Source organism: Tursiops truncatus, chromosome 9 (genome assembly GCF_011762595.2).
Source record: "Tursiops truncatus isolate mTurTru1 chromosome 9, mTurTru1.mat.Y, whole genome shotgun sequence".
NCBI lineage: Eukaryota > Metazoa > Chordata > Mammalia > Artiodactyla > Delphinidae > Tursiops > Tursiops truncatus.
This window is the reverse complement of record NC_047042.1, coordinates 97,488,287-97,512,811: the sequence shown is the minus strand read 5'-3', so window position 1 is coordinate 97,512,811 and position 24,525 is coordinate 97,488,287. Positions and strand designations below refer to the sequence as shown.

The window sequence follows — 24,525 nt, the reverse complement described above, 5'->3', positions numbered from 1 at the left end:
AAGGTAATTATTGATATGTATGTTCCTATTACCATTTTCTTAATTGTTATGGCTTTGTCTGTGTAGGTCCTTTTCTTCTCTGTGTGTCCCACTTAGAGAAGTTCCTTTAGCATTTGTTGTAAAGCTGGTTTGGTGATGCTGACTTCTCTTAGCTTTTGCTTGTCTCTAAAGCTTTTGATTTCTCCGTGGAATCTGAGTGAGATCCTTGCTGGGTAGAGTAATCTTGGTTGTAGGTTCTTCCCTTTCATCACTTTAAATATATCGTGCCACCCCGTTCTGGCTTGTAGAGTTTCTGCTGAGAAATTAGCTGTTAACCTTATGGGTGTTCCCCATATGTTATTTGTCGTTTTTCCCTTGTTGCTTTCAATAATTTTTCTTTGTCTTTAATTTTTGTCAATTTGATTACTAAGTGTCTTGGTGTGATTCTCCTTGGGTTTATCCTACTTGGGACTCTCTGCGCTTCTTGGACTTGGGTGGCTATTTCCTTTCCCATGTTAGGGAAGCTTTTGACTATCATCTCTTCAAATATTTTCTTGGGTCCTTTCTCTCTCTCTTCTCCTTCTGGGACCCCTATAATGGGAATGTTGGTGTGTTTAATGTTGTCCCAGAGGTCTCTTAGGCTGTCTACATTTCTTTTCATTCTTTTTTCTTTATTCTGTTCTGTGGCAGTGAATTCCATCATTCTGTCTTCCAGGTCACTTACCCGTTCTTCTGCCTCAGTTATTCTGCTCTTGATTCCTTCTAGTGTAGTTTTTATTTCAGTTATTGTATTGTTCATCTCTGTTTGTTCTTTAATTCTTCTAGGTCTTTGCTAAACATTACTTGCATCTTCTCGATCTTTGCCTCCATTCTTTTTCCAAGGTCCTGGATCATCTTCACTATCATTATTCTGAATTCTTTTTCTGGAAGGTTGCCTATCTCTACTTTATTTAGTTGTTTTTCTGGGGTCTTATCTTGTTCCTTCATCTGGTACATAGCCCTCTGCCTTTTCATCTTGTTTATCTTTCTATGAATGTATTTTTCGTTCCACAGGCTGCAGAATTGTAGTTCTTCTTGCTTCTGCTGTATGCCCTCTGGTGGATGAGGCTATTTAAGAGGCTTGTGCAAGCTTCCTGATGGGAGGGACTGGTGGTGGGTAGATTTGGGTGTTGCTCTGGTGGGCAGAGCTCAGTAAAACTTTAATCTGCTTGTCTGCTGATGGGTGGGGCTGTGTTCCCTCCCTGTTGGTTGTTTGGCCTCAGGGGACCCAGCACTGGAGCCTACAAGCTCTTTGGTGGAGCTAATGGCAGACTCTGGGAGGGCTAATGCCAAGGAGTACTTCGTAGAACTTCTGGTGCCAGTGTCCTTGTCCCCGCAGTGAGTCACTAGCCTTCAAAGTCTGATTCTGTAGGAATTCTTCCTCCTGTTGCCGGACCCCAGGTTGTGAAGCCTGATGTGGGGCTCAGAACCTTCACTGCAGTGGGTGGACTTCTGTGGTATAAGAGTTCTCTAGTTTGTGAGTCACCCACCCAGCAGTTATGGGATTTGATTTTATTGTGATTGCGCCCCTCCTACAGTCTCATTGCAGCTTCTCCTTTGTCTTTGGATTTGCGGTATCTTTTTTGGTGAGTTCCAGTGTCTTCCTGTTGACGACTGTTCAGCAGTTAGTTGTGATTCCGGTGATCTCGCAAGACGGAGTGAGTCCACGTCCTTCTACACTGCCATCTTGAACCAATGTCCCTTTTCTTTTTAATTTGGGACTTTAAATCTAGTTCCATGGAGCTGTTTACCACGCCAGTAGGTGTATAAAAATTAAAATGTACTGTTTTATATATGTATACCTGGTGAGTTTTGAATTAGGATTTATTTTAATGACACTAATGCAATCTTACACAATGTTTGCAACAGTTTAGTACAGATTTTGTTTTGTTTTGTTTTTTTAATCCAGATGACTGTAAAGACTGCTGCTCTGGAACTATCAGCAAACTTCAGGAAGAGGCTACATTAAGTTTTCTTCAATAAAGTTCCTGAGTTTGCTAGGCCTGCATGTAGTTCAGATGGTGAAAAGAAACTTTATGAAAAGCCAAGTAGGTATCATAAAGTACGTGAACTGGAACACAGTTTTAATTATATCAGAGTGAGGTAGTTTATAGCTCATAGCTTAGCAGCCTAACAATAGGTTTGAAGTACTGACTAATTGTAATTTTGTCGGTAATAACCTAGAGATACAGATAAACAAAAGTGTGGAACGGTCCGCTTGGATCTCCGAAGGGCCAGGGGTGTTAATCTAATTTAGATTAAACAATGAGTTCTATAAATTTAATACTTCACGTGCATCCTGATTTAGAAATGCCAGAGAAAATACAGAAACTTAGCAAAAAAGGTTTTTTTTTTAAAATCCTTAATTTGAAGATAATCATCGGATTCAAGGGGTTTTCAAAGTACAAAGGAATAAAAGTTTCCATTTAGTTAAGATGAATAAATGTGCAAAAACCTTACTGAGGTTAAAAATAGTTGTGCATATGAATCAAGCGATAGCTCCTCTCTTGGACCTCTATAGCAATTATTGTCTCTGCAAGGTTTCTGCAATTTATCATGAAGTGCCTCGTGGCACTACCTCCATTGTTAGCCTGAAATGCTTATTTAAATCTTTTGTGGTTATTTAACCATTCATATTCATTTAACGAACACATATTTGAGCTTCTCAATGTGGCAGGCATTGGCTTTGTACAGGGTTTAGATCTCTGCCTGAGTTTCCACCTACCGTTGGGGGTGAGGACAAAAATAATGCAAATTCACAGAGAAAAGAGCTGCTTGTGCAATGGATAATTTATCCTGCCTTTGTCCCAAGTTCCTGGGAAAGAGCTTCTAGACCCTTGGAATTTCCTGAATGACAGGAGTATCACTGTTATTCATGGTGGGCCCCTAGATACTTTTTAAGATGGAGAATGGGGCTTCCCTGGTGGCGCGGTGGTTGAGAGTCTGCCTGCCGATGCAGGGGACACGGGTTCGTGCCCCGGCCTGGGAAGATCCCACATGCCGCGGAACAGCTGGGCCCGTGAGCCATGGCCGCTGAGCCTGCGCGTCCAGAGCCTGTGCTCCGCAACGGGAGAGGCCACAACAGTGAGAGGCCCGCGTACCGCAAAAAAAAAAAAAAAAAAAAAAAATGATGGAGAATGGCCCTGCCCAAAAGACCAACCATGGGATTAGGGGGTTGGGGCTTTGAACCAGGATATATCAGCCCTATCTCCAGGGAGGAGAAGGAAGGGAAGCTGGAGATTGAATTCAGTCATGTGGCCAATGACTTACTGAATCATGCCTACATAATGAAACCCCGGTAAAAAATCTGGACATCTGAAGTGGACGTGAGTTTCCCTGGTTAGTGGCACACACTGATAGCCTGAGCGGGTGATGTGTCCACATTCCATGAGGAGAAGACATAGGGACTCCGCATTTGAAACCCTCCCAGAACTCACCCTGTGCATTGGTTCATTCAGCCAGTCCAGATTTGTATCTTTGATAATAAAACTGCAATCTTAAGTATTGTGCTTTCCTGACTTCTCTGAGTCATCCGGGTAAATTTTTGGTCCTGAGGAGATATTGGGAATCCCCAAATTTGTAGTCAGTTGGTCAGAAGAGCAGGTGGCTTGGGAACCCCCTCTAAACTTGCAGCTGCGGTCTAAAGAAAAGGCCGTCTTCGTAGGGACTGAAATCTATGCTGACTCTGGGCAGTTCATGTTAGGGTCGTGTCGTAGCATTGCAGAGAGAATTTCAGACTGTGGTCAGTTCTATGGGGAGTGGTGAGATGTGGGTGACTGTTAGCTGAGTGGGCAGGGAAGCTCTCTTGGAAGAGTTAATATCAAAGCTGAGACCTGCAGCTCAGCTGAGCCTCGATGGGGAGAAAGTTCCAGGCAGAGGAAACCACCAGGAAAAGTTCTGGAGGTGGTAACAAGCAGAGCACGTTGGAGATATGAGACCAGTGGGGCTGGAATGGAAGAAGTGGGGATGACCGGTGGGTGGGGCAGATCACACGAAGTAGCCTTGTAGCATGTGGTAAAGGGTTGGCATTTTAAGAGTGATGGGAAGCTATCAGCTGGTTATAAGTCAAAAAGTGCTGTAATTTGATTCACCGCTTGGAAAAGTCACTCTGGATAATAGGTGGAGAAACGATTATGGTGGTGAATGTGAACTTCAGTCTGTAGTGTTTATGTCTTTTTTTTTTTTGCAGTACGCGGGCCTCTCACTGCTGCGGCCCCTCCCATTGCGGAGCACAGGCTCCGGACGCGCAGGCTCAGCGGCCATGGCTCACGGGCCCAGCCGCTCCGTGGCATGTGGGATCTTCCCGGACCGGGGCACGAACCCGTGTCCCCTGCAACGGCAGGCAGACTCTCAACCACTGCGCCACCAGGAAAGCCCTGCAGTGTTTATGTCTTGATTGCCAGTGTTTTTGTAGGCTCTTTGAGGGCAAAAAATGTAGTTTGTACTTCCTCATATTCACACAGTGCCTCATACCAATGCTGAGTGTATATACAGAAGCTACTGTATAATCTAGGCTGAAATCTGAGTGTGCATGGAGAAAGACAAGAATGTAGCAGAAGGGGAGGCGAATCCTTGCTCAATATCATCAGTGGATGAACTGGAAGGTTACTGTGACTGAGTTTGAAAACTGGCTAAAATCTGCATTAAAACAGCAAAATATTCTGCCATAATTCCATACATTTTTCAAGTCCTACAAAAAATTTTTAAACTCTAGGCCAGAGGTTCAGCAAACTATGGCCTTCAGGCCAAATCCAGTCTGTTTCCTGTTTCTCTAATATTTTGTTGTAACCATCCATGTCCATCTGTTTACATATTGTCTACGACAGCTTTCACACTATAGGGTTGAGTGGTTCTAACAGCCTGTATGGTCCCAAAGCCTAGAATACTTCCTGTCTGGTCTTTTAGAGGAAAGGCTAGCTGACTCCCTGTTTGGACGAAAGGCTCCTTCTGTGGCCGTCATGGGGAACGGCGAGTGCTGTGTATGTTACTGGACTCTTTGTGCATTTTGCTAGGGTCCTCCAGGTTCTCCAAGGGCAGTTTCCAAGATGGCAGCAAGCAAAGGGGGTGGTTTCCATCTGCTTCCAGCAAAGGAGACCAGAGAGAAGGAAATGAGGGTTGTTTGCATGGACAGACATCATCACCCTGGGAGCCCAGCAAATGCAGCTGAGCTCTAAGCAGAGGTTGTGGCCACCACCTCCCAATCAGGAAGGAGGCTACTGGCTGGGTGCCAACTCTCAGCTATGAGACAAGGCAGGTCTTCTCTAAGAATAGGTAGAGTCGAGGGTAAAGACAGTGGGATACAGGACAGGGAGGTGGGCAGAGCTTTTCTGATATCAAGCCTGTCACTCTTTCCATAATGAACAAAGGTAATAATAATGGTGGCGATAACAACCAGAGAACACTGACTGTGTGCAAGGCTGCGGGGAATTGGAGTTTAAAAGAACCACTGCAGCGATGCAGTTATGATTATTCTCATTTGCAGCTGAGAGAAGGTTGTGAGCAGGAAGTGGAAGACCAGGGAGGTTAAGGAACCGGTTCAAAGGCACACGGCTGGTGAGGGAGGGAGTTGGGATTTGGAGGCAGATGTGTGTGACTCCAAAGTCTATGCTATTCACAGTGCTGCTCTATAACGCTGCTACTCAGAGTGTGGTCCACTGGCCAGTGGCAGCAGCAGTAGCATCTCGAGTCCTGGCCCAGACTTCCTGAATCAGAATCTGCATTTTACCAAGATCCCCAGGTGATTTCTGAGCACATTAAAGTTTGTAAAGCACTGCCACTCAAGACCTCCATACTGTTTTCAAACTCTCACTAAGAATCCAAGCTTCCATCCAAATCTCCACTTTGTCAGAATTTTCACCCTTGATATAATATAAACTGATCCAGGATGGGAGCCATGTCCCATTTTTGTCAGTTAAGGCTGTTAAGTTGAATTAGATCCTAGGAGCAGATCCTGGACAGGTAAGAAACTGTTTCATCTAGCATTTTTCTTGATTCCAAACACGTTCCACACCAGGAATTCTTAGAACCAAAGGAGCAAGCCTAACTCTCTTCTGCAAAAGTTTGGAGAGATCAATTGGAAAGTTCAGCAGAGGAACCCAATGGTGGGGATTCAATTTACAGAACAAAGTCTCTCCTGTACCTGGGATCCTGTGACAAGTTCAGGGAAAGGATGGGCACCCAGGGAGAGGACGCCAAGGAAGCAAGACTCACTCAGCCAGGCAGATCTCCTCTGTGGGATGTGATGATTCCTCTAACTACAAGCAGTATTTGAAAGGACAGGTGGGAAAGTCAGCCACAGGCATACAAATACCACATCTATTGTAAAATAGAAATACTACCCCCCAACTGTAACTCATTTTACTTCCCATTTCTACAGTGAGTTTGCAGCTAACGTTGCGTGGCCAAATAATACTAAAGAGCTGATTCTTTTCAGGGGCACTGTCCACTTCTAACCGTTTAAAGTCACTCTGGAGACTGGAAGACCAAAGGGAAGGCTTCCTTCTTTCTGCCTCTGCTGCCTGTGTCACTGGAGCTGCCCTTAGAGGTGCCCAGAGGGCTCAATCCTTTAATGGGAATCAGCCTAGGTTTTGATCCTGAAAATTTCACTATTTCTGCTTGTTCTTAAGAGACACTCTGGCTTCTCAGTCGGTAGTAGCCTATGGCAATAGCAGCAGAGGCTGGAGCATTAAGAAAAACATAGAAGTTAATGGCTTCTACGCATAACTGTGGGTGGTTTGTTTTTTGTTTTCTCCCTGTTGGCTACTATCAGCCAAAAAAATGCCTAGAACTCGAAGTAAAGACAAAACACACACAAAAAAGAAGTCACTAACTTTCTGTCATTGACCCCTCATCCCTATGGTTGTGAGTTTTCTATCAGGGTTTCCAGACAGCTGATCCCACAGTGGGGCAAGATTAAGAGCTCGCACCACTTTATTGCTCTGCTTGCTGTTGATGGGCAGGGACCCAGGGTCAGAGTTCCAGGTCAAAGCTCCCTCTTCAGATCTCAACATTCATCTTGGCCACAGGGAATTACTAACGATGAAGGCTCATGTCAAACTCTCTCTCCCTGTGCTCTGCCATAAACCAGCTGCGAGCCCCTGGGTCGGTCACCTAACCTCCCCATACCCAAGTTCCCTCGTCTGTAAAATGAGAGGTTTGTACTGTCTGATATCTAAGTCTTCCACCGCTAGAATGTTGTGATTCTTTGCGATTGCTTTTAGCTGTACTTGACGCAAGTACACACATCTACATTTCATGGGAAGAAATGGGGAAACGAAAAGAACGTGGAGCATCTGCTCTGGAACCACATGGTTCTTCTGGCCCCAGCTCTGAAACTCATTGGCAAACCATCTAATAAGTCAGATTCTGTTTTCTCATTGGTACAAAATACAAAGCTATCACCGCATACAGGATGTTGGGAGAATCAAGAGAGAAGATGAATATAAAGTGCATGGCTTGCAGCCTGCATGCTGGGCCTTTTCCCTTTCTCGGCTCTTCCAAGCCTGAAGCAGCAAAGAAAAGGAGGACAAGCAAACTGTCTACTCTTCTCTGGAGCCCGGGGAGCGGCTTCCTCTGCACAATCAAAACCGCTTCCTGAGCCCAGATGAGCAGCTGCCCCTCTCTCCTTGTCTAGTCCTCTTAGGCGGCACTGAGTGTGTCTCACACCGGGAGATGGTGTGGCCTGTGTGTGCCCCTGGGTCCATCCTATGGGGAATGGTACTCATTTGAGCCCCCAGTGAAATTGTCTTATCCTGGGAGAAACAACATGTAGATATAGTCATTGCCTTGCCTTCCTTGGTAAGGGAATGGCTGGTGATGGCCCTGGTCTGTAAAAGTCTTACAGTAAAGACAGGGTGGCCTTTATATAGCTCGGGCACATATGATTGCATTCCCAAAGGAAAAAAGGCCAATGTCGTTTGGATGAAATGCCGTTATCGGCTGTGTTTCTTTCACTCTCAGCTTTGTCTCCGTCCTCTGAGTGCTCCTGAACCAGATGTGGTCTGCCTTGCCTTTTCTTCTTGGCCTCTCAGTCACCTCTGTAGCTCTAAGAACTTGAATTTACATCTTAAACGCCCACCATGACTCCAGTCTGGCCGTGCTGACAGCCAGGGCGGGTTTTAGGCACGGACTCAGCGGTCCTTGAGTAACATGTTTTCCTGATTGTTTCTACCCAAGTATATTAAAAACACTTGCCTTTGTAGCAAACTTGCTCCTAATTAATTGTTTAAAGTCTCTGTATCCCTAGAGGAGATATGGGAAATCTTTACCTTATATGGTCGAGAATAAAACAATTATCTAGCAAATACTTTCTACAATTAATCATAGTCACTATATATAGTACAAAAAAGATTCCTACCTCCAAAACCCGAAATAGTTTGTTTTTGAACTAATTCCATAGAAGTTTAGCAACTCCGTCCAAGAACAATTATATTTTAAAATTTGAAAACAATTTCTTCTCTGTCAGCCGTTTTGGTCCTCTAAATAGCTTTCGTGTTTCTTCCTAGGCGAGTGCGCATGGTTTAAGGGGGTAATTTGTCATTTTACCTCACTTTTTATCTTAGCTAACCATCCATCCTCAGTCACACTTGCAGTTTTAGATTTGAGGCTTCCATTTGAACGTGTTTGGAAAAAAAAAACCCAAAAGTATAAGGGCATAAGCATTTTTCAGTGCTATATGGGAAATGCAGCAGGTCTGGAACTCACTGATTTTCTTAGCATTTTGATTATATGGGTCTGAGTTCAGATGAATCGAAGTAAAAATGAAACTCAGCAGGCATGATGAAATCAACTGAAACTGCCGAAACGGTTGGTCAGAGCCCACAGAAACTGTTTCATTCTCTGAAACTGGGAGGTAGAACCAGACCTAATTCAAGAGACAGCTTGAGAGGGCTGTCATCATTCAACTCCTCAAATAGAGAAAGACATTTCTCAACAGTGGATTTGGTTTTTTTAAACTGTACCTTTGCACAGACTTCAGTAAACGACACAAAGTTAATCTCTGCAAACAACAGGATATACGCATGATACCACTTTTTAACTTATACAAATTGGAATCTAATCCCCCCAACATTCATGCTGTGTTGGTAACCGGACGTGGGTAGGGAGAGACCCAGATGAAATACGTTTAAAACAATTTAATTTCTGCCGTTGACTCAGGAATGAGAATGGAGTTGGGGAAACAAGCCTGACCTCATGCAGAGAAAGCTGGTTATGTTCTCTGATCTGTCTTTCCTCTGGGAGCCTCCCAGAAGCAGCAAAAGGGGGCACAGAAATTTGTTGTGTAGATGACACTTTAAAAGAAATATTTTGTTCATTTGTAAAACAGAAAGGCTAATATTTACCTTACCTACCTCGCAGGGGGCTGTATCCAAGGACACCATACATGTGTAAAATCTGGAAAATGCTATGATGTAGACACTTTATCGTTACTGTGTCCACGTTAGAACATTCTTAAAAGGAAGGTGAGCATCAAAACTGCTAACTACTACCTGGCAATTCAGGTATGAGGTATGTAATATTGCCGGTTGCCTACAAGAAACGAAGATCTCTCTCTCTCTCTCTCTCTTTCTCTTGGACACAGAAATATTCCACATAATTGCAATTAAAAATTGACTGAGCTTTTATTTTCATGAAGTATCAGGTAAAATACAGATTAAGTCTTGAAGCTGCAGTACTGCAAGAATCCTGAGGCCATGCAGTGTCAATGAACAGGATAGCTCTTTGTATATCAGTTGGTCCTAAGAATGTCTCTAAGAGCAACAGCCTTGGGAAAGAAATGCAAATGAACACTGACCACCATACTTCTCCTATTTTCTCTATTTAAATATAAAGTCTGCCTGAAATATACTATTTATCACTCCTTTCTTGAGCACCAGTTGCAAAAATTTTAGATCACAACTCTATTAAATTATAAAACATTTTATGTTTTCCAATACTTTTTAATGTGCATTTCTCAAAACATGGTTTGAAATTCTGTTTTTAACTCACCAGAGTACCTAGTAAAGTGCTAGACAAATAGCAGACACATAATAAATTCTTCCTGAGGACTGATTTATTAAGAGAAAACATGCTAATATTAACTATAAACTGTTAATACACTCCCACATATACTATTTAAAGTACCTGGACTCTTTAAGAGTGGTAAAAAAAATTTGCAGAAGTGGGATTGTATAACTAGATTGACTTAATCCATCACTTAATGGGAACCCTTTCTCTAATTTAAGGCTAACTTTAGAATTAGAATTGATAAGTGAGAACTACTTTACCTTTATATATTAATGAGTAATTATGACATAATGAAACTGATTTTCATTAGATAACCCATGAGAACCTGCCTATTTTGAGAGTGACACTATAGTCCATCTCTCAAAATATGTGTTTAAAAAGGCATATATATTATTATTTTATGTCAATATCTTTTCTTAAGCAGTCGAAACAAAATTTCTTATTGCACAGTTCTACTAAGCTAGTCAAATGAAGTATTATTGTTTAATAAATGCATGACAAAGCTCTTTTGACCAGTTTCATTTTAAGGACAGCATTTTCATTTTCTCTGTGTAAGAAGGGAAAAATCACTACAAACTCCATCTCTCTTTTGTATCAGGAACACTGCATGGTTTAATTGCTGACAGCCTTGATGTACTAAGTAGTAAACACCTGAGCATGCCTCATTACATTCCTTAGGACACCTCTTTGAGTAGATGCGATAATTTATTACATTGAGTAGGTCTAATTCTCCCTTGATTTATGGAAGCGGTAATAACACTCCATCTGACAGAATGCTTTGCTAGGAGGAATCCAGATCTAGGCACTAAAATCTTTATGGCCTCCCCAGGAGGAGTTGGGACGCAGGTGGTATTCTGAGCACCACAGCAGAGAAAAAGGAGGAGTTTGCCTGAGGTCTTCTGACAAGTCAGCTACTCAGGGAACAGAATCTAGTCTCCTGATGCCTAGCACACAATCACAAAAGCATACTCCTGGAAGAGCTGCCCAATCATGTGTGCAGAGAAGAGAGGAAATGACACCCAGGATGCTCACTGCAGAATGCCCACAGCAGCCTGTCACCAGTCCCCTCCGACTACGCAGAAAGCATACTGAAGGGTATCGAACAACATAAAATCCTAATGCTACCCTTAAATAGGTGGGATCATCAGGCTAACTCCCTGACTGCCAACAGCCCCAAATTCCTCTCTGTGGTGCCCAATCCTGAAAACAAGATGTAGTTACAGAAACACTCTTTGGCTTACAAGGGACCATCAAGCTCTGATGTTGGTGAGATTTGATAGCACTAAGGTCCAACTTTATGTGACCATAATCCAGGTTTACAATGATACATTAAGCCCTAATGCTACTACTTATATCACCGTAAACTCAGTTTCCGGTGATATAAATAGTCATGCTAATGGCATTAACGGCAGCACTCAGTGCAGTCACAGCTGTTGAGTGCTGCTTTTATGCTATTAGCATTGCTACTTGTGTCACCATAAGCTTAGGTAGTCACATTTGTTACATAGGAATATACAAGGAAGATGGATAGCCACATTTTACGCCCATATCTAGCCTCCTGTACCGGAGACTTACAGCTTGCTGCCCTCCTCTGTGTATTAAGGTCTGCCTAGCCCTCCATTTGGCTCTGTTTATACCGAACAGCAATCTGTTTTCTGCCAACCTCGCGTTTGCTGGGAAACACTATTTAAAATTGGTAAGGAGGTGCCAGGCCCAGCTACGGGCACACTTACTGTCTCCTTGGCAGCGCAGGGGACCCACACTCAGTTTGGCTTCCGAGCCTTGCCGGTCAGTGTCTCCAACCACCACCTGGCTTACTGGCAGGTGATCTTTGTAGGATAAGAAGCCAGCGTCCTTCCTCCTGAATCACAGGGAAAGACAGAAAAGCATGAGGAGGCTAAGTCAGAAACATGTCTTTTTTGATCATTGTTTAAGTTGTCTAACAACTGACCACATTCCAATAAATGCTCAGAGGCGCACTAAGCAGAACCACAGTTAGAGTTGTTCCCTCTCTTCCACTGGGTGGTTTCACAGCTCATGGCTCAGAAGCAACTGTGACCGCTTTGCCTTCTGGAAAACAAAACTGACACCCTGATTTCCAGAGAGTCACAACCAATACACAGCACGCTATTTCAGGTTGAGTGTAGCCTACCATGTTGCTTGAAGTACACACATCAAACGCTGAGCATGCACGCAGAGTCTGCTGTTGTCAGGGAATCAAAAGTTCAACAAAGCCAACCTGATCTCTTGCATAAAATTAGAAACAAAACCCTATTAAAAAGCTCCCTTGTCTCCTTAATTGCTTTGAAGCGGTTGCTTCAGAGGCCTTCTTCCCTGCTGCGCATCAGCTAAATAAGAGATACTTTTAGGTCCTTCATCTCTTCTTGTTTATTTTAACAGCTGAGAGAGTTTATGCAACGTTTGGAACACAGAGCGGGTGCTCACTAAGTGTCTACTTCCATCCATAATGAGGAGTGGAGTTGAGATGCAAGCCCAATTTGGCTTCTCTCTTAGATTTGTTCTCCTGTTTATTCTATACCTATCTTGTTTCAGGTCTCCTAACTCAACCCCATACCCACCCTAAATAGAGGAAGAGGGCAAGGCTAGTTGTAAAGTATTGATTCTAGGATGAAGCACAGAAATACAGGAGATGTTCTCAGGGATGGAACCAAGGTGAGTTACCATGCAGCACAGATTTCACCTTAATAGGAAATCGCTACCCCCTCATCCTCTTTTTGTGCTGCTGTGGCCGGGAGATCCCCTCGTGTGGGGCTAGATGACTGGGAGGCACAAATCAGTGCTAAGGTCATTCCACAAATTTATCTTTTTGCGTGATTTTGTGCACTGTTCAGCCTGAATGTAAATGAGAATTTTGAAACTGTATGTACAACTGATCACAGGAGAGAAAACTGATTTTGGATGATAGAAGAATGAGAGAAAAGTTGGCGGGGTGGGGGGGGGGCGCTGGGAGGAATTGGGAGATTGGGATTGATGCATATTCACCATGGATACTGTGTATAAAATGGATAACTAATGAGAACATACTGTATATAGCACAGTGAGCTCTGCTTAATGCACTGTGGTGACCTGAATGGGAAGGAAGTCCAAAAGGGAGGGATATTTGTATATGTATGGCTGACTCATTTTGCTGTACAGTAGAAACTAACACAATATTGTAAAGCAGATATACTCCAATAAAAATTAATTCAAAAAAAAAGAAGAATGAGGGAGAGAGCTCAATAATCAGGTTAAAGATCTGTCATTTGCATCTCTTGCAGGGAATTGAGGAGAACCAACTTGGAAACCTGTCTCTAAAAGGCTATGCTGTTAGGAGCAGTTACTTGCTCCTCTGACCTTCTAGAAAGTCACTGAACATATGCTCCTTCATGTGTCAGGACCCACAGAAACCCAGGAAGGAGTCACAGAATTTAGCCAGTGGACCGCAAACAAGTGTATTTTCCACTGCCTTAGTTATTTCAATGAGTTTCCAAGATAAAGTTTACAAAAAAAATTTTTTTTTTGGGCTGCTGCCACATGGCATGCGGGATCCTTAGCTCCCCGACCAGGGATCGAACCCTCACCCGCTGCAGTGGAAGTGTGGCGTCTTAACAGCTGGACCGCCAGGGAAGTCCAAAAAAAAATATTTTTTTAATCATATGAGAACTAAGATCATGCAGAAAAGCACTGTGATTCTTACTGACACTGCAGCTACTGGTGACCCAGCCTCAAATCATTTGTAAACCCAACTCCTTATATTAGAACTTCTATCAGTTAAAATCATGTTAGAGAGGGAAGAAAGTCTTTGCTATTAAATTTGATATTTAATGTTTCTTAAAGGGACAATAAATGAAAGCACCCTTAATAACATACTGTGATTTGACAACTTAGTAGAGTAATGTGCATTCCTGTGGAACTTCAGGCCAAGATTCTCTACAAGTTCATTATCACTTAGAATTAACTGACTCTAGATCAGGGATTTGTGACCTAAGTCCTGAGAACCATTCACCTTGTCGCTTTTTCTGTGATGGCCCATAAGCTTTTTTTTTTTTTTTTTAATATTTATTTATTTGGCTGTGCCAGGTCCTAGTTGCAGCATGCGGTATCTGTAGTTGCGGCATGCGTACCCTTAGTTGCGGCATGTGGGATCTAGTTCCCTGACCAGGGATGGAACCCGGGCCCCCTGCATTGGGAGCGTGGAGCCTTAGCCACTGGACCACCAGGGGAGTCCTATTTTTTAAAATTTTAAATGGTTGAAAAGAAATCAAAAGCAGAATAATATTCTGTGCCATGTGAAAATTACCTAAAATTCAAAGTCAGTGTCCATAAATAAAGTTTTACTGAAATAAAGTCACTTTTCAATTTAACTTTTTTTTTACAATATTGTCTATGGTGCTTCCAGGCTACACTGGCGGAGCTGAGTAGTTATAATAGAGACCATATGGCCCTCAAAGACTAAAATATTTATTATCTGGTCCTTTATAGAAAACGCTTGCCAACTCTTGCTCCAAATCATCAGTGCCCCTTTTTCCTCTGGGAATTTATTGAGCAAATATCCCACTGACAAGCATGGTGGCCTAATGTGCAACTTATCCCCACAGTCGAGTACAGGGTTAGGGAAGGGGCATGAGAATATCTCTGAGGTGGGGAAAAAAGCATTTAAGCCAACATTTATTTACTCTAGCAGTGAGAAGTAACTTAAACCTTATTAATGATTAACTTTCTGATGGACGTCACACTAGGTGGCCTGCAGTCATGTGTCAGGATGCTCAACATCCTTACCTGATACTCGGTATTGTTGGTTCATTTACAGTGAATGAGAAAGTGACTACTTTGTAACAAATCTTGTGTTAATATAAGAGTATTTTGGAAACAAATGTTTGGAAATATTCCAATCACTATGTAATCTTATTGCCAAAATTTATATGTGCATAACCTCATAAGAATTTACACATCTACACACTTCCATAACTTGGAAACATAATTTTAAAATATTTGTAATAATCTTGTAAATGCAGAGTTCCAGTGGGTTTTGGACTTATAATACTGAAATGGGTCATTATTCAGTTACTTTGCAAATAAAACTGATTCAGAGATGACAGAAATTTACTACATTTGATCAAAACCTTTGCATTACTGGTCAATGAAACTGAAAAATTAACATCATGATTCAGTAGGTGCACTTAGCAATATACCTTTATCTAGTTTGTTATATGTACCTTTAGGTAATATTTTTCAACTATGATAGTCAATAAAGTCAAGTATCAAAATGAAAAACACAGAGAGGCAGATCTTCAAATTGGTAATCCAAGATTATTTAAAATAATATGTATTTAATCACATCACAGTTACTAAAACAATTAAAGGTAAAATGATTAATTTCTATTAATATTTTAGAGAAGATATTATTAATGACAACTTTATATCATTTTTAAAAACTTAATTTTTTATATTGAACATAAAATGTTAATTCACTAGAACCTGTATCTTACTTTTATACTTATTTGTAAATATGTGCTCAAAAAATTTTTAAATAGCGTATCAAAAAATATGAAGAACACTGCTCTAATTCATAGAAAATAATAACAATACAGCATTTATCATTGAATACCTGTGTATATTAGACTATTTCTCATATACAACATCTAATCTGAAATCAATTCTTCCATAGAGGCATCATTATCCCCATTTTACTGATGAGAATCAGAGAATTTATCTTGACCAAGGTCACTAGCTCATAACTATAGAGTCTGGATTCAAATCTAGATTATCTGGATCCCAATCTAGGATTTTCCACAAAAAAGAGGGGAGAAACAAAACAGAAGAAAACCAAAAAACAACTATGTCAATTAAAAGCCTTTTTCTTTTAATTTTCATTTACAGATGAGGTGAAAATGTACCTTTTTAGATACACTTAGGTATCCTGAAACATTGAGAAAATTATTTGTGATTAGTAAGTTCAAAGATATCTGTAATGTTATACTCACAGGCATCCCCCACGCCATCAGCACACCAAGTAAAAGTGGTCTAGAACTACCCCATCCCCAAGCTAACCACTGTTTTTAATGGTATATTGAAGTTTACAAAAGGTTACAGTTCAGCTAATACAGAAGTCTCCCTTAGCCTCGGGGGATACGTTCCAAGACCCCCAGTGGATGCCTGAAATCACAAATAGTACTGAACCCTATATATACTATGCTTTTTCCTATATGTACTGTATATATCTGTGATAAAGTTTAATTTATAAATTAGGCACAGTAAGAGATTAACAACAACTAATGATAAAATACAACAATTGTAACAATATACTGTTATAAAGATGTGAATGTGGCCTCTTTCACACACACACAATATCTTATCGTCCAAATTCAATGCCTTTTGCATCCTAACTAAGCACTGTGTTGTAACGTTTGCAGTTTGAGGTATGACAGCAAAACTACCACGAATTTCTTTTTCCTTCTTCACAGTTTCATGGACAGAACATTCGTTCTCACCACGAATCTTAGCAACGTCAGCATACAGTTTTCTTTCCTTACTAAGTCACCACCTTTTCACTTAAAAGCAGCATTAATGGCGTCTCTTTGGCGTATCTGAATTGCCAGCATCACTGCTCTTGTGCTTTGGGGTCATTATTAAGTAAAACGAACAAAAGCACTGCAATTTTAAATGAATGAATTGTTTATTTCTGAAATTTTCCATTTAATATTTTCAGATCACGGTTGACCAAGGTTAACTGAAACCATATACAGCAAAAACTTGGATGAGGGACTACTGCAGTGATAACCCTCAGATATTCCTTAACCAAACCAAGAAAACAGGAGAAAATAATTATCAGCTGAGAAAAAAAAAATACAAAGTTACCTTCTCGATCACTTTTGATCAGGGATATAAATAGGCCCAGGGATTTTAAAGTCACAAACAACTGTTTGTGAAACTCACCGAACAGTCAACTCCGCTGGAAACAAATTGGTTGTGGAAACAAATTCATGGGTGGCAATAAAGTGGTTTGGCTAGCATGAAGTTTCTTGTGTGATCCTACAGCATAACCCACTTTCCAAAAATGATGTGTGGATGAATAGAAAATAACCTGAGACCTGATGAGGCACCCTTCCAAATACCTCTAAGACTTCTATCTTAGCACCTGTGTGAAAATTATTTAGCAAGCAAAACAAGCCTTCATTGAAAGTTATGATCTTTAATGATCGAGGTCAATCTAATTTAGGGAGATATTCAGTAACTATTTATCATGTTAGCATAATCTAATTACATCTATTGCTAAGCTGGTACATTAGAAAAATTCTATCATCCATTTCAAATAGGCCCTGAACTCAGACTCTTGCATAATCTTTCTATCAGTGTTGTTATTAAAGGAAAACTTGATTCTACAGAGTTTGCTTCTCTAACCTGGCATTACAGTTATTTTGTGTCAGTACTATTGTTCTGAGGAACTCTGTCTTACTCTGCTGCTCTTCCCTTGCCTTCTTTTCTTATCCTGCTGAGAAAGCAAAAAGCACGCTCGTCTTGCCCTTAGCTCAGTAAAAAAACAAATCCTTAGAGGAAAATAAACAGTCCAAGTGCCTGCAATTATAAGCTTGCTTTTCTACCAGATGTTATAAAAGTTACCACACTATGAGTATGTTCTATAATTCTAGCAGAGAAGAATTTCTTCTGCTTTGTGAAGTTTTAGAAGTACTTGTTTACTTAAAACAAACAAACAAATAGAATTACAGTCAGTGAACATTCCTGTATTTCCATCACAGAATCAACAAGGTAGAAATTTTTGGAAGAATACAGGAAGTCAAAGATTTAGCTACAGAAGATGTCAAAGAGACATAGAAATGGGGAATAAACACATGAGAAGATGCTTAATATTATTAGTCATTAGAGACATGCAATTAAAAATCTACTGAGACGCCACCTTACTCTTATCAGAATAATAGAAAAGACAGATAATAAGTGTTGACGAGGATTTGGAGAAACTGGAATCATCATACATCGCTCATGGGATTGCAAAGTGGTGCAATCACTTTTGAAAGTAGTTTGGTAGTTTCTAAAAAGTTAAACATAGATTTACCATATGACCCAAAATTCCATTCCTGGATATCTACCCAAGAGAAAGCGTATGTCCACACAAAGACTTCTAGGTAGATGATTACAGAAGCTTTATTCACAACAGCCCCAAAGTGGAAACAACCCAAATGTCCATCAACTAGTAAAAGGTAATCAAAATGTAGTATATCCACACAATAGAACATTGTTCATCAGCAAAAGAAATAAAATGTGGATACATACAACACAAAGTGAATAAACCTCAGCAACACGATGCTAAGTGAAAGAAGTCAGACACAGAAGACCACATATGCCATAACTCCATTTATATGGAATGTCCAGAAAAGGCAAATATATAAAGATAGAAAGCAGATTAGTAGGTGCCGGGGTCTGGGGATGGGAATAAGGATCAATGGCAAATTCCCAAACTACCTTTATAATAGAAACTGTATCTCATTCAGCAAAAACCAAATATCTATGGTTTACCAGGACATGCCTAAAAGTAAAATTCTATTCAATTGTCACCATTTGCCAGTGTAATCTCCTGGAAATGCCAATACTTTATAGCATCAAATTTTCATCTCAAGGAGCATTTCTAAACTTTTTGGGATATTTTGTGTAATTTTGGTTCAAACAATATGTTCAAATTTCCTATAAATTTTTGTATCTTTCCTCTGGATCCTTTCTGTCTCCTAATGGCCATCCCCAGACATTATACTACTTTGGAAGAAAGTAGACTGTACTTTTTCCATAGCGAGTACTTAGAAAGAGTAGGCCAGATGGGTGTAGCCGAGATGACAGATAGGAAGATCCTGAACTCACCTCCTCCCTCAGGCACACCAAAATGACAACTATTTACAGAGAAACTATCTATGAGAACAACCTGAAGACCAGCAGAAAAAATTTTCCACAAGTAAAGATGCAAAGAAGGAACCACAAGACAGGTAGGAGGAGTGGAAACAGTGTATAGTCAAGACCACACTCCTGGGAAGACAACCCGCAAATGGGAGAGAATCACGATTGCAGAGGTTCTCCCCAAGGAGCACGGAGTCCAGGCCCCACACTGGGCTCCCCCAGCTGGGGGCCTGCACTGGGAAGATGAGCTCCCAGAGCGTCTGGCTCTGAAGGTCAGTGTGGCTTGTGTACAAGAGAGCTGGAGGGCTGCAGGAAACAGAGACTCTGCTCTTAAAGGATACCTGCAAAATCTCACACCCTCTCACTCCAGAGCAGAGGGAGTATTTTGACAGAAGCCTAGGTCAGACCTACCTGCTGATTTTGGAGAGCCGTTTAGAAAGGTAAGGAGCAACTGGGACTCCTTCTGGGGATGCAGAGGCTGGCAGCAGCCATTTCGGAGAGCTTGTTCTGCCACGAGGACGTTAGTGCTCGCAAGAGCCATTCTGGAGTCTTCCCTCTAGCCTATTAGTGCTGGGGCTTACCTTCCCACCAGTGGGCTGGCACCAGCCCCAGGCCCTCCCAGACCCAGCAGCCAGCTGCCCTGGACATGGACCTCTCTACCAAAAAGCCAACACCAGTCTGGGGTCCCCCCAGGCCCTTCACGCAGCCACCCGGGACTCAGCCTTGCCCATTAGTGGGCTGGCACTGGCCCTGGGAGCCCCTGGACTGCACAGCCAACTGCCCTGGGACTCAGCCCTAACCACCAGCAGGCAAGAAGGCACCACACAAAGCAGGACCTGGCAGCCAACTGGGCTGAGGGCCAGCTCTGCATGCCAGCATGCCCACAATAGTCAGCTCCTCCACAATGGAAGGTCCCATGCAGCTCACACAGAGGGCATCCACAGAGCATATAGCTATGGTGACCAAAGGGGAGTTTGCTGCTGGGACCCACAGGATGTCTCCTATAGAAGGCCACTTCTCCAAGATAGGGAAATGTAACTGACCTATCTTATACACAGAAATAAACACAGAGAATTAGGCAAAATGAGGAGACAGAGGAATATGTTCTAAACAAACAAACATGACAAAATCCCAGAAGAACTAAATGAAGTGGAGATGAGCCACGCACCTGAAAAAGAGTTCAAGGTAATGATTACAAAGATGCCAAATGAACTTGGGAGAAGAATGGATGAGCACAGTGAGAAGTTTAAGAGTCAGAAAACATAAAGAAGCAAAGAGGTGACAAATACAATAACTAAAATTAAAAATACACTAGATGGAATCAACAGTAGATTAGATGATACAGAGGAACAGATCAGTAAACTGGAAGATGGAGTAGTGAAAACCACCCAAGCTGAACAGAAAAAAGAAATGTAAAAAATGAGAATAATTTAAAAGACCACTGAGACAACATCAAGTGTACGAAAATTGGCATTATAGGGATCCCAGAAGGAGAGGAGAGAGAGAAAGGGAGAGAACTTATTTGGATAAATAATAGCTGAAAAGTTTCCTAACCTGGGAAAGGAAATAGGCATCCAGGTCCAGGAAGCACAGAGAGCCCCACAGAAGATGAACCCAAAGAAGTCCACACCAAAATACATTATAATAATTTAATAATAAATGGCAAAATTAAAGATAAAGAGAGTCTTAAAAGCAAAAAGAGAAAATCAACTAGTTACCTATAAGAGAACTCCCATAAGACTCTCAGCTGACTTTTCAGCAGAAACTTTGCAGTCCAGAAGGAGTGGCACAATATATTTAAAGTGATGAAAGGAAAAAACCTACAACCAAGAACACTCTACCTGGCAAGGCTAACATTCATATTTGAAGGAGAGGTAATCAATAAGGACATTGCATGATGATAAAGGGAACAGTCCAAGAAGAGGATATAATAATTGTAAATATATATTCACCCAACATAGGAGCACCTAAATACATAAAGCTGATATTAATAAACATAAGGGGAGAAATTGACAGTAACACAATAGTAGGGGACTTTAACACCCCATTTACATCAATGGACAGATCAACCAGACAGGTAATCAATAAGGAAACACAGGCCTTAAAGGAACCCTCGTACACTGCTGGCTGGAATGTAAATTGGTACCACCACTATGGAAAACAGTATGCAAATAATGTCAAAAATTGAAAATAGAACTATCATATGATCCAGCAATTCCACTTCTGGGTATTTTTCTGAAGAAAACAAAAACACTAATTCAAAAAGATATAAGCACCCCTATATTCACTGCAGCATTATTTATAATAGCCAACATATGGAAGCAACTTGTGTCCAACAACAGAAGAATAAAGAAGATGTGATATATACATATATATAAATAATGGAATATTACTCAGCCATAAAAAAGAATGAAATCTTGCCATTTGCGAAACATGTATGGACACCTGGAGGGTATTATGCTAAGTGGAATAAGTCAGACAGAAAAAGACAAATATTGTATGATTTCACTTATATACAGAATCTATAAAATAAAACTCTCAAACAAATATAACAAAACAGAAACAGAGTCATACATACATAAAACAAACTGGTGGTTGCCAGAGGGGATGGGTTGCGGGGATGAGTGAAATAGGTGAGGGAATATAAGAGGTACGAACTTCCAGTTACAAAATAAATGAGTCAGGGGATATGACGTACAGCATAGGGAATGTGGTAAATATTTCCCTATGGTAAATATTTAATAACTTTGTATGGTGACAGATGGCAACTAGACTTATTGTGGTAATCATTCTGTAATGTATAAAAATATTGAATCACTATGTTAAATATAGTATTCTAAGACAATTATACTTCAGTAGAAAAAGGTAACTGTGAGATAATAGATGTGTTAATGAGCTTGATTATTTCACAATGTATACATACATCAAATCATCAAGTTGTACACCTTAAATACATACAATAAAAAAAAGTAAGTCAAAAGGTAAAAACCTATAAGAATTTTCCTGAGTTTTTCTGGATAGTTACTATTCTACTATTAACTTGTACTAAAGATGTCAGATTCAGTAGTATTACTTTTATTAAAGGACTTTGCATTGTTCTTATTCTTTCCATCTCTTAAATAAAAAACACATAAATAACTCAGAGTTGTATAGAGTTTAAAAATACTCAGTGCTTTCCCTTGGATGATCTCATTTGCTCCCTATAACTTTGGAGGTACAAGGAAATAAGGATAAAGAATTGAACCTGACAAATTTTGATTCCCAAATAACCGTTCAGAAACATATCCATTATGCAAAGTGAGACAGACTCCACCAAGGAATGAGATGTGTCTTCAAGGTATAGTACCAAATACTACCTAATTATTTACTAGTTCATACCTAATATACATAAGAAAGGCAGGAAACATACAGACTCAAGTCAAGGATAGTTTTAGTTAAAACATCTGTTTTCAAGTAAGTGAGAATTTTTATTTGCTTTTTTAATTTATCTTTTATTTTTTTGGTCCTCAACTCCATCTTTCTATATCTTCTGTGCCTGGGGATGCACTCCTCGGCCTTTCCTTTAACAGGAAATTAACACTCTCATTCTTCCTCTGTCCTTGCCCCTATTAAAAGCCACTTTCAGAGGAAAATGTGACATACCATTCCATCCATGTTTAAGAAAAGCAATGCCTTAATGAGACAAAAGACTTCTCTTAGAAATCATATCTCTATGAATGGTGGAGGTTGGATTGGGGAGAGGGAGGATTATTGCTAGCGCCACTGAAACAACTACATGGAGATGATTACATGTTCTTAAAAAGGCAGCCCTACCATCACCATGGAGCAGGTTGGCCAGTTCCTCTATGTTCATTTACGAAAATCATGATCAGAAGTCAATGCCTTTGTTCAGAGAGCACATGAGGGCTATCTAAGCATGGCTGGATCTTGAGAAGTTGAAATAAACAACAGAGCTGTCTAATACACAATAAAGTAGAACTTTTAAAATACTTCTCACGGCGTCCTCAGTCACCATTGACTACTGAGCTTTCCTCAATGGATGTACAGTACTGTTTTCTACAAAACAATTAGAGTAATTAAGAAAACAACCGTCACAATTAGATCTTTAGAATCCCTGAGTATGTCCCCTAAGAAATGGAAGTAATTACAGATTCAATTACTCCTTTTCAGTGGGAATAGCTTAGGCCTTTTGTAAATGCATGGCAATTATCTGTTCAGTTTAGAATCTCTTAGAAAGCCTTTGTAACCATTTCAGGATTCTACGCAAATTGTTCTTTGATTTTCCTTATGGAATGCAAGTTCCCTGAGGCCAGATAGGTGGTCTCACGCAACTTTATAAACCGAATACTAGTAAGCTCCTAAGAGTGGCTCATTCCGTATGTTTCATGATTGAACACATGAATAAAAATAGAAGCCATCTAGGCACAATCCTAAAATAGTAACCAGTATGTGCTTACTATCAATGGTGAGAAATGAGAAAGAGACCTTCCTTATAACTGGAGTTCCTTGAATGCTCTTTAAACAGTTTCATTATTTCTTTTCTGTAATTGAGGTTTTATTTTTTCTTCAGAAAATCATATTCAATTAGAAGTTTCATATATAATTAATATAATGGAAAGAATTAGATCTTAAAGACAGGAGTCCTATTTCAACTCTGCATCTATGTAAACGTAAGTTACTGAATTTATCTGGGCCATGGTTTCTCTACATAGATAAGCTATATATTTTGGTTCTGAAGGGTATCAGAATATGGAACTTCGAAGTATGCCTCTTTGGCATATAGAGTATTTTGAGCTAAAGGCCATTGAGGTCGGCAAGACACAGGAAAAGTTCTAAAAACAGGGCACAAGTTTTCTTTTTGTAAAGGAAACCTGCATAAGAAATCTTACTAAACAACTCTTCTTTACCATGCTTCTCCTGGTCACTTTCTCATAACTTGCCTCCCTCACACAGAAGTCCCAAACCCCTTGTCTTTTGGCTTAAGATGGTATATGAGCCCAAGTTCTAACCATCCCTTTGGGTTATTGATCACTGGGTACTTCCATAGGTACATATTAACAAACATATTCTGTTTGTTTTTCTCTTGCTAATTTAGAGGACCCCAACTGAAGAGCCTATGATAGGTAGAGGAAAATATATATTTTTTCTTCCCCTGTAGTTCTTTGATTCTACTTATGTTTGTTTACTTTGTTATTACAGAAAACAAATAGTAACCATTTGAATAAATTTGGCAAACTTAAATGTGTGGCTTAAAACATAAATATTTCGTCTGTTTCTCAATGGCATAGGGTCATTGGTAGCCCTCTGAGGATAGGACTTTGTGGTTCTATGTAGTTTCTCCAGAAAATATTAATACAGTATCCAACATATGGTTTGGAAGATTAGTTTTCACCCTTATTTTTCAGGTGAGATAACAGATTTGGAATAAAACTATGCCTGGTCTAAGGTATTCAACTAATTAGTGGCTGAACTAGGAAAAACAGACCAATCTCTACCACTCTAGAATTTAAGAAGAGAAAATGCATGTTTACATTTCTCAAATTCTGCTTAAATAATTTCAATTGTTTTCCTATAAATGATATGAAAATCTATTTTTTTATC

General features: G+C 40.4%; 1 protein-coding gene across 1 annotated transcript in view; it reads right to left on the bottom strand.

The window, feature by feature from the left end:
- Positions 1-24,525, bottom strand: part of CNTNAP2 (contactin associated protein 2) — a 982,287-nt gene that overhangs the window by 358,876 nt on the left and 598,886 nt on the right. The window contains exon 9 of the mRNA XM_073809473.1: positions 11,757-11,884. Coding sequence (XP_073665574.1) covers positions 11,757-11,884 — 128 coding nt within the window. The remainder of the gene's footprint in view (positions 1-11,756; positions 11,885-24,525) is intronic.